This window comes from Hordeum vulgare, chromosome 7H (assembly GCF_904849725.1).
Source record: "Hordeum vulgare subsp. vulgare chromosome 7H, MorexV3_pseudomolecules_assembly, whole genome shotgun sequence".
Taxonomy (NCBI): domain Eukaryota; kingdom Viridiplantae; phylum Streptophyta; class Magnoliopsida; order Poales; family Poaceae; genus Hordeum; species Hordeum vulgare.
In genome coordinates this window covers 210,589,707-210,600,277 of record NC_058524.1, presented here as the reverse complement: position 1 = coordinate 210,600,277, position 10,571 = coordinate 210,589,707, and the positions used below count along the sequence as shown (strand labels likewise).

The 10,571-nt window shown below is 46.9% G+C and overlaps 1 protein-coding gene across 1 annotated transcript; it reads left to right on the top strand.

Annotated features, from left to right (window-relative positions):
- Positions 1 to 6,078: 6,078 nt before the first annotated feature.
- Positions 6,079 to 9,941, top strand: LOC123407808 (multiple organellar RNA editing factor 8, chloroplastic/mitochondrial-like). Its single transcript, XM_045101035.1, has 4 exons — positions 6,079 to 6,504; positions 7,995 to 8,092; positions 8,193 to 8,258; positions 8,996 to 9,941. The coding sequence occupies exons 1-4, from the start codon at positions 6,137 to 6,139 to the stop codon at positions 9,712 to 9,714; spliced, it is 1,251 nt and encodes a 416-aa protein (XP_044956970.1). The 5' UTR covers positions 6,079 to 6,136; the 3' UTR covers positions 9,715 to 9,941.
- Positions 9,942 to 10,571: the final 630 nt, after the last annotated feature.

Below are 10,571 nucleotides of genomic sequence, written 5' to 3'. Positions count from 1 at the left end.
CACAACCGGCTAGGAAATTTTTAGGGCTGCCTCAAGGGGAGCGGTACTACCGCCAGGGGGAGCGATACTACCGCCAGGACCCCAGCGGTACTACCGCTGCATCTGGCGGTACTACCGCCAGGTAGCGGTACTACCGCTAGGTCCTCAGCGGTACTACCGCTGGCCCGTACCCCTTGGGCTATATAAAGGAGGGGGAGCCCGTTTTTCTCTGCCTGTTTCTTCTTCCTCGCGGCTCCTCCCTCCCCTAGCCCGAAATCTCCCTGTTTGGATCTCGTTTCGTGGAGCTCCTTCTCCCCGTTGGATTGGAAGGGTTGCTCCACCTCTCCTTCCTCCTCCAAGAGCCAGAATCCCGGTGAAGCTCCTCCCTTCTTCTATTTGGTTGATGTTCTTGTTCTAGGGATAGGAGCATTGGGGATTGGATCCATGTCTTTGATCTTGTGGCTAGTTCTTGGATGGCATGAAGGAGATATTTGAGGGGAGTGTAGGTCCTATGGATTGTTGTTGTTTATGTTGCCATGCCCTAGGATTTTCTTGTTTTAGATCTAGCACTTGAACTATGTTTGGATTAGATCTAAAACTTGCTCTCTCTTGCCTAGGCATGTACTTATTTCGGTGTTACTAGTGATCCTCATGTAAAGTAGGGCTGGGGTGGAGTTTTTAGTGTTCATATACAGCCCATGCCCTCGTAACGATTTTTATCTGTCAGATCTGAAAGTCAAACCCCAGCGGTACTACCGCCAAGGGTAGCGGTACTACCGCTAGGACCCCAGCGGTACTACCGCCGGGGGTAGCGGTACTACCGCCAGGAGCATTCACTGTGTATTCTTTTTTATGTGCTTAGCAATGAGTGTTTATTTTTTTCTGCGTTTTCAAGATTCATTGCCTTGACTCTTTTTGTCGCCTCTTTTCGTTGTGTGTTCTGTGTCACAGGTGGCTCTCGCCGTTCGAACCCCCCACGTGACACGCAGTCCAAGCAGTATCGCAACCAAGAGGCTCCCGAGGGGTCTGCCACCTCAGGTCTGCAACCCAAAAGGCAGCCCTTCAAGAAGGTCGCGCACAAGGAGAAGAGGGTCAATGTCCGAACAATGTCCCCCAAGGACTTTCTGCAGTTTCGCACTCAGAACCACTATCTCAACGAGAGGGCTGTGATCAAGGATGTTGACCATGTCTGGGCAAGGGATCAGTGCAGGATCTACCGTGATGTTGTCGCGCATTTCAAGAAAAACTATGTCTCCGTTCAGTGGATCGACCTAGCTCATCTTCAGCGGAACCTGGACTATTTTGGTGATGCCCTCTCTCTGATTGACAAACTGGGCATCAAGGACATCATCACTTACAAGACAGATTTTGATCCCACTGCTGTTGCTCAATTCTATGTCACGGTCCACTTCTCTCTTGATGTAGAGTGCTCTATGGTATGGATGACTGGGACTCAGAAGATGACCGGTACCTGGCGTGAGTTCATGCAATTCCTCAACATTGACTTCCAGGGAGCTGACACTCCACTTGGGCTGCGTCCTCATGCTGCAGCCCCCACCGATAGGGCCCCCGCAAAGGACAGATTGCAGAAGCTCTATGTGAGGAAGGGTGTGCTCCCCAAGCATCTGGACATCATGCACCGGATCCTTCGCAACACCCCCTTCCCTCGCATTGGTAACTTCGACGAGGTTCATGGCTCCTTGGCTGAGATGCTGCTGCTTTGTGAGGAGGCTATGTCTCAGGAGTCTGCCCCTCTGGATATTTCTGATGTGATGTTCACGGAGCTCTGGAACTGCATCATCATGCGTAAGGTTCCCATCTACGGGCCCTATCTGTTCGCATATATTCGCCATAAGTGGCAAGAGGCTTTTCCGGAGGAGGTGCTCTACACTTAGTCAGACTACATTGTGCACGACCCGATCAAGCTTCGCGTCAAGGACAAATGGGCCAACCCATCCACTTCCTCTCAGCACATGGATACTAACACTGAGACTGCTGCTGACAGAGGAACCTCCTCTCAGTCCCGCTCTTCTGCCATGCCATCTTGGGCCATCAAACTACAGGACAAGATGAAGACTCTATTCTGTATGCAGGCTAAGGGTCAGTACCAGATGCACGTGGCTCAGAAGGAGAGCCGCCAGAGGCATAAGCGTGTTCTCAGGACTCTTGATGTGGACATCTCCAGTGGATCAGAGGACGACATCACTCTAGAGGCTACTTGGATGCAGGCTCAAGGATACCAGTGGCCTGGCGATGAGGCGGAAGAGGAGGAGCAGGCCGATCAGGAGGGGACCGATGAGTCTGGCGATGCTAAGGATGAGGAGTAGCTACCTGTGGCATTAGGTGTGCCCCCTTTTTGGTGTCTTGTGCCAAAGGGGGAGAGAGTCTAGGAGCTGGATTTGCTTTCATTTTCGAACTTTGCGTTGCTTTGCTTTATTTCGTGTGGTTTGCTTCGAACTTGGTGTGCTTCTAGTTTGCTATCTTTTGTGAGACATGAACTTATGTGTGATTTATTTCCATCATATGCTGTGATTCATATGCCCCGTATTGTCATATATCTCTATCTTTTTGTTCTCATATTATTCTCTGTGCAAATCCGGTATTGTCATCAATCCACCAAAAAGGGGGAGATTGTTGGGGCATAGTTTATGCCTAAGTAATTTTGGTGATTGATGACAGTACCGTACAGGACTAACCGTGTGTGTTAAAGTTTCAGATAACACACGTCAACGGCACAAGACGACATGTCTCCTCATACATGGAACGGAAGCACGACGCTCTCTATGATTCTCTTTATTTGAGTCATAGGAAAGCCGTACTATTAAGAGGGGATCCGTAGTGGAAAGGTTTGGGTGGAATCTACCTTTGCACGCGCACACTTCACATTCTCCCTTTCCTTCATCTTTGGAGCGGCCCCCGCCACTTTGTTTCTCGTCTCTTTGCAAAATGGTCCCCAGCGGTAGTACTGCTGGCTCTAGCGGTAGTACCGCTGGATTGCTAGTGGTAGTACCGCTGCAGCCAGCGCTAGTACTGCTAGCTGGCGGTAGTACCGCCTCTGGTCAGTGGTAGTACCGCTCCAGGATCTTTGTTCCACCTGCCTAGCGGTTGTTCGTGGACGGACCTTTTTGCGAAGACTTTCTTGGCGGTAGTAGTGCTTTTGCACTACCAGGGGCCAGCGGTAGTACCGTTGGAGTCCCAGCGGTAGTACCGTTGGAGTCCCAGCGGTAGTACCGCTGCAACGAGCGGTAGTACCGCCAGGCGGCGGTAGTACCGCCCCTGTTCAGCGGTAGTACCGCTGGAGTGCCAGCGGTAGTACCGCTGCAGCCAGCGGTAGTACCGCTGGAGCTCGGGCAGAGAATGGGAAAACGGTCTGATTTCCCCCCCCCCACTATATAAAGGGTTCTTCTAGCTGAGGAACCTTATCTCTTACCTCTCTAAGCTCCATTGTTGCGCCCCAAGCTCAAAAGTGCCCGATCTCTCTCCCTAGCCAATCAAACTTGTTGATTCTTTAGGGATTGGTTGAGAAGGCCTAGATCCACACTTCCACCAAGAGAAAAGTTGATTCCCCCACCAATCCCTTGCGGATCTTGTTACTCTTGGGTGTTTGAGCATCCTAGACGGTTGAGGTCACCTCAAAGCCATATTCCATTATGGTGAAGCTTCGTGGTCTAGTTGGGAGCCTCCAAGCTTTGTGTGGAGTTGCCCCAACCTTGTTTGTAAAGGTTTGGTCGCCGCCTTCAAGGGCACCTATAGTGGAATCACGGTACCTTGCATCGTGCGAGGGCGTGAGGAGAATACGGTGGCCTTAGTGGCTTTTTGGGGAGCATTGTGCCTCCACACCGCTCCAACGGAGACGTACTTCCTGTTAAAGGAAAGGAACTTAGGTAACACATCCTCGTCTCCATCGGTTCCACTTGTGGTTATCTCTATCCTTTACTTTGTATTTGCTTATGCTTGTGACTATATCTTACTTGTCTTAATAACTCTCGTTGTTAGCTTCTTTAGGGTTCACCTCATTGTCGTATTATTTGTGAACCCGTATGTTGTTTACCTTAACTTGCTAAGATTATTTAAAAAGTGGTCGTTGTCTATTCACCCCCCTCTAGCCAAGCATATCGATCCTTTCACTTTGGATAATACCTTGAATACCATCTTGGTCATCATATAAACTCCTTGAACCCAACAGATGGACTTCAAGAAGTGCCTATGGACAAATCCTATAAATGTAACTTAAGGCAACCATTAGTTCATAGGAATTGTCATCAATTACCAAAACCACATATGGAGATATATGCTCTAACAATTGTTGCCACTCACATTGTAGATGGAGGTGAACAACGACGACATGGACTCGTTGTCCGATGCGTCGGATTGGTCGTCATCCGACGATTCGGACATTGACGAGTTGTTGCAAGACGACGACGTTGAGATGATGAGCCTCCTCGTCGACGTGCAAGCGTTTGAAGACCGCGTGAAGCTTATGGATCAGAGGAGAGGGTCGACGATGGGGCGACTCACCATCTACCGGAACCGTGCTCTCGGACACGAGCATTTGATGCAAGACTACTTCGCGGAGGTACCTACATACGCTCCTCGTCTCTTTCGCAGAAGGTACCGAATGCGTCGTAGTTTGTTTGTGAAGATTGTCAACGATTGTGAGGCTGCCTCCTATTACTTTAAACGTCGTAGATCCGCCGCCGGTATCATGGGGTTTAGTGCATATCAAAAGATATCGGCGGCAATGCGGGTACTCGCTTATGGCATACCCGCGGATTATACCGACGAGTATCTTCGCATTGGGGAAGATACAACCACGGAGTCCGTCCGTAGGTTTGCCAAGTTGGTCATCCGGTTGTATGGTGAGAAGTATCTTCGGGCACCAAACGAGGAAGATACAAAGAGATTAATGGAAATGAATGAAAAAAGGGGATGGCCGGGGATGCTTGGTAGTCTTGATTGCATGCATTGGAGGTGGAAAAATTGCCCAAAGGCATGGCACGGAATGTATTGCGGTAAAAGCCGTGATGCTACCATTGTGCTTGAGGCCGTAGCATCGGAGGACACATGGATTTGGCATGCATTCTTTGGGTTGCCGGGAACACTCAATGATATCAATGTCCTCAATAGATCTCCATTGTTCAAAAGATTAATTTCTGGGGGTGCTTCAGCTTGCAACTACAAAATCATGAACAATGAGTATTCAATGGGATACTATCTCACCGATGGCATCTATCCCGAATGGGCAACTCTTGTGAAGTCCATCAAGGAGAAAAATGGGGTGCCCTTAACAAGAAAAGAGGCTCATTTCACCAAGGCACAAGAGGCAGCCCGCAAAGATATTGAGAGAGCTTTTGGTGTTTTACAAGCAAGGTTTGCCATAGTACGGGGTCCAGCTCGGTTTTGGGACAAAAAAACCTTGGTGAACATCATGAAATGTTGTTTGATTCTACACAACATGATCCTAGAGGATGAGAGAGGGTTAAACCTCCCTTGTTTCTATGACAATGTTGGTACCCGTGTGCAACCGGAAAGAAACCCTTCTCTCATACACGCCTTTCTTCAAGCACATCGTGAGATTGAGGATGCAACCACTCATGATCGTCTCGGGGATGATCTAGTAGAGCACCACTGGCAGTTGGATGGGCGACGTATTGGCCCATGATGTATCTTTGTTTTACTTTTCTATGTCCTATTTGATTCGAACAATTTGTTGTAATTTGCTCAAACATTGTTTTATGTTGTAATTTGCTCAAACATTGTTGTAATAATTTGAATGATTATTGTTTTATTCGGTGCTGTAATAATAACTAGAATGATTATTGTTTTATGTCAAATGTGATTGAATTTGTGATATGTCATATGATGAAATGTGATGAAATGTGTGATATATGAAATGACAGTTTTAAGGTTTGGGGTTGGGGCAAAGACTAGAACCCTCAAACCCAACTCTTATAACGAAATATTTGCCCCTGTTTTTCAACCCTTAAAAGTGTCAAAAATGAACAATTCTTAACCTTTAAAACTGATTTTACATTTAAGGGTTTGAGGGTTATACTAGTGATGCTCTTAAACCCTTATCTCCTCTCGCTTCTCTCCCCCTCCTCTCTCTCCCGTCTCGTCCTCATCCCCTACCCATCTCCTAGGGTTTTTATCCCCCATGGCGATGGCATCGCGCGCCGTCCTCCTCTCCCGTCTATCGCCGCTACCGGCTGCGGCCTCTCGCTTCCTCCTCCGCCCTCTCGCCGCCGCCGCCAGCCTCCTCCCGGCGGCGACCTCGCCCGTCCCGGCGGCGGCGCGCGGGGCAGTGCGGTGCTTCGCCACACAGCCGGCGACGTCGTCTCTGCGGGACAACTCGCCCAACTGGAGCAACCGGCCGCCCAAGGAGACTATCCTCCTCGATGGGTGCGACTTCGAACACTGGCTGGTAGTCATGGAGCCGCCCGCGGGCGACGCCGCTAATCCCGATGTCACACGCGACGAGATCATCGATAGCTACATCAAGACCCTCGCCCAGGTCGTCGGAAGGTACCGCCGTAACCATTTCTCGCATCTTCATCTTGTTGTGTTGAACGGGTGATGTAGCTTTATGGATGGGATGCGCAGCGTGTTCTTGTTCTGTAGATTGATTCTCCTGCATATTATATCGGGGTTTTTCTCACTAATGTTTAGTTCAGGGGAATTTGCTTGTATCACGGGTTATTTTTTGGATCTGAACAAGTCTAGGTATCAGTTATGCGACTGTAAAGGTTTTTTGCTCTGTTGACATTATATCAAATGTGATTACATTGTTAGTTTGTTCTGTCTGGTGCGAGCTAAAGAAGCATAGATAGAGACATGGACAGGGCGATACGCATACGGGGACATGTGTTTGGGCATTCCGAAAACAGCCATTCGGTGATAATGCCAGCCAGTATATATTTTCTAAAAAAATATGCCATATAATATAGAGTTAATAAAATAAATAAATAAACTAACGAGAAAATGAGATGAAATATTAGTAGACTAGCAGGATCTCAACACCAGGCTGCCCTTTAGTCTCGCCCATGCATGATTGGCTACTAGTGGTGGCGCTCCCAGATGGCAGATGCCATGCTCCCTACAGCAAGCAACAATCAACACCCAACATCAGCACCAAAATTCAATCGAGTACAAATTCATGCAGCTAATAAAATACGCAAGCAGGCAAGCAGCAACAGCATGTCCACATGGGGAAGCAAGCAGCAGCAGCTCAACAGCAAGAATCACAAAGAGATTAAGAGGTTGAGGGGAGGCTGCTGGGGGCTTGGTGAGTTGGGGTTACCTACTCGAGCATGATTGCCATTGGGAGGAGAGGCTGCTGCGCTTGGGAAATGGTGGTGGTCCAGTCCAGGCGGTGGCGGACGGCAGTAGTGTGTTTGCTAGAGCCAAGAGCAGCTTGTTCCTTTTGTGGGGAGCATATGTGGGAGCCTGATAAATAGGATTTCTATGGGGCTGACGCTGTTATTGGGCCTCCTGGGTCCCCAGTGTATCTAGTACGTATCCCAACCAGTGTCTGTTTTTTTGTTTGTTTGTTTGTAAATGAGGGGATACTGTGGATCTTGGATTATCCTGGTGTGTCGCTGTGCCCTGCCGTGCTAGAATGGCAAATCGGCTGAATCTGCCGTATCCAAGCTTTTGAGGGCGTGAGTTTGTGAGCTTATGTAAATGGAGAGTGCTTTGTTTCTGTGTCTATGTTCTGCTGGGCAGGCACTTCTTATTACTGGCAAAACTAATGTTGGGAGTATGGTCTGTTACTGCCCTTATTGCTCTAATGTGATTTGGAATTTGGGGTCTTTCAGGGCATTGGTAATATTATCTTATTTGATGAAGGCATGAAGCTGTCGATCTTCATAGTCACGGGGTGCAACACTTGTGCTTTGTTATTTGGCTTGATTTTGGTTATGTTTTGAAATATGGGCCGTGTTGCCTTTATTCAAAATTTATCTAATCTATGTACCGTGGGACATATTAACTTATTTTAATAATTAATGTTCCAGTGAGCAAGAAGCTAGGCAGAAGATATACTCGGTGTCAACTCGTCATTACTTTGCTTTTGGTGCCCTTGTATCTGAAGAACTCTCATATAAACTTAAAGGTATTAGTTCTTTATGAACTGATCTTGAGTATGTTCCATTGTGTAATGCACTCAATTAGAAACATTCTTTCTTAAATCTTACACCTCTTATCATTCACAGAGCTGCCCAAAGTCCGCTGGGTTCTCCCTGATTCATACCTTGATGTCAGAAATAAGGACTATGGAGGTAATAGAAGATCATGCTGACCTTTTGATTACTCATTGGCTGTTTTTTTTTGCTTTTCTGTATACTACTGTGTGGTTTGTTGCCTTCTCTTCAGAGCTCCATATAATTACCATGGTACTTCTAAATCAAGCAATTCTGACCTGCATGTTCTTTTTGTATAACACATAGTTGATATGCAAGCAGCCTACTCGAACTTACATTGGTCATTTATCCGAATTATCAAAGCAAGATTTAGGGTTAGATATCAGATCTGGAGCCGATGTTTAACAGACTGTATGTTGGTTATAAGATGTATTACTGCAATCTGAATTTTTGCTGTTCCATGAATTGTACTTCTACAGTTACATGACCATATATGTTTCTATGATGTCTGTATGTGATCATTAGGGATATGAATATGGCTGTTCTTAAGGGGGAGTTACAATAGGGTTGGTTTTTTCGCACTTCCATATTTATGTTTATTGCATGGATTCAGACAAATTTGGAGCTGCCCTTTCTAATCGGATAGCCTTGACATGGCACTAGCAGATGTCCGTTTCTTGCATTATGGGTAAGTAACATGCACTAAGCAACACCAGATAATGTTTGGGGATGAACCTGTTCATTTTTCATGTACATATGTGTGAGAACCAACTTTAATGGGGTGAGTTTGGGCTTACTTAGCATTGCTGAAAGCATGTGACATGAATTGGTGAACAAATTTACAAACACTTGATACTTTACACCTTCTATTTCAGGGGAACCTTTTATAGGTGGGGAAGCTGTTCCTTACGATCCTAAATATCATGAGGAATGGGTGCGGAACAATGCCCGTGCCAATGATAGATCTCGGCGCAATGATAGGCCCCGCAACTTTGATAGGTCAAGGAACTTTGAGAGGAGAAGGGAGAACATGCAGAACTTCCAAAACAGAGATGCACCTCCTGGGCAGCAGGGTTTCAATGGCCCTCCACCTGGCCAGAACCCTGGCGGCATGCCTCCACCTCCACCACCTAGTCAGAACCGTGGCAACGTGCCTCCACCATATACTCCAGGTGGTCCGTCAAATTACCAGCCCCAAATGCAGAACCCACAGGCAGCATACACACCGGGTGGTGCACCCCAAATGCCGAACCCACAGACAGGGTATGCACCGGGCGGTGCACCCCAAATGCCAAACCCACAGACAGGGTACACACCGGGCGGTGCACCTCACATGCCAAACCCACAGGCGGGCTACATGCCCAGTGGTGCTTCTAACCATCAGCAAGGTGGTCAAGCTGGCTACCAAAGCGGACCTGCTGGGCATCAGGGAGGTAACCAAGTTTACCCAGGAGGCAACTTGCCTGGCGGCCCTGGACCAGCACACTCAGGCAGCAGTCCTGGATATCAAGGTGGCAACGCACCACCTCGTGAAGGTCATGGCTATCCCGGCGGCTACAACAGCACTGCACCAGGTGGCTATAATCAACAGTAAGACTAAGGATGAAGCAACGCAAACCACCAATGAGGCGCCACTGAATCACAAATGAACTGATTTTCCTGGGAAGCGTTGCCAGTATAATTCCGTAGAAGATACGATGTGCAGTAGCATACGTCCAATTATTGTTATGGAATGTTTTTATTGATTCTCCTTCAAAAAATAATCTAGATATTCTGTGACGCTCAATTTTTAATGTGCAATATTGCCAATGGTTTAGGTCCTGTTTGGAACCACTCAGATTATATAATCCAGTTTTTATAATCTATTCTATCTCCAAACAGGACAGATTACGGTGTAGATTATAAAAACTAGATGGACAGATTATTAAAAGCTCACAATCTACTCTACCCCAGCTAAAATTAGATTATGGATTGCTAATGACACATTATCCTTGTAAAGTTAGAGATAATTACATTTCTGTCACCCTTCTCTTTTTTTTTAAAAAAAAAGGACAGACAGGTCATTATGCAATGTAAAACCTAGATTACAGTTTATATAATCTGGCCTTCAAACATGTTCATTTAAATTATTTTTATAAACTAGATTATGTAATCTATCTTCATAATCTAGATTATCATAATCTATCGTGGTTCCCAACAGGGCCTTAGTTATCCACATCTCAGCGTGCACATCCTGCAATTTGCTGTTTGAAGTGGTAGGTGGTTAGTTTAACGGAAGTCCCGAACGTGTCATGTTTTTGCAAATCAAAATCAGCCTGAACATTCATCCCCCGTTGATTGATGGTACGAATCATGAAGCACAGGAAACCAGCCACATAAGTAAAATAATTCGTTCGGGAAAAGAGAAGTACCACTCCTCCATTCCCCTCCACGTCACGGCCAAATCCCTAG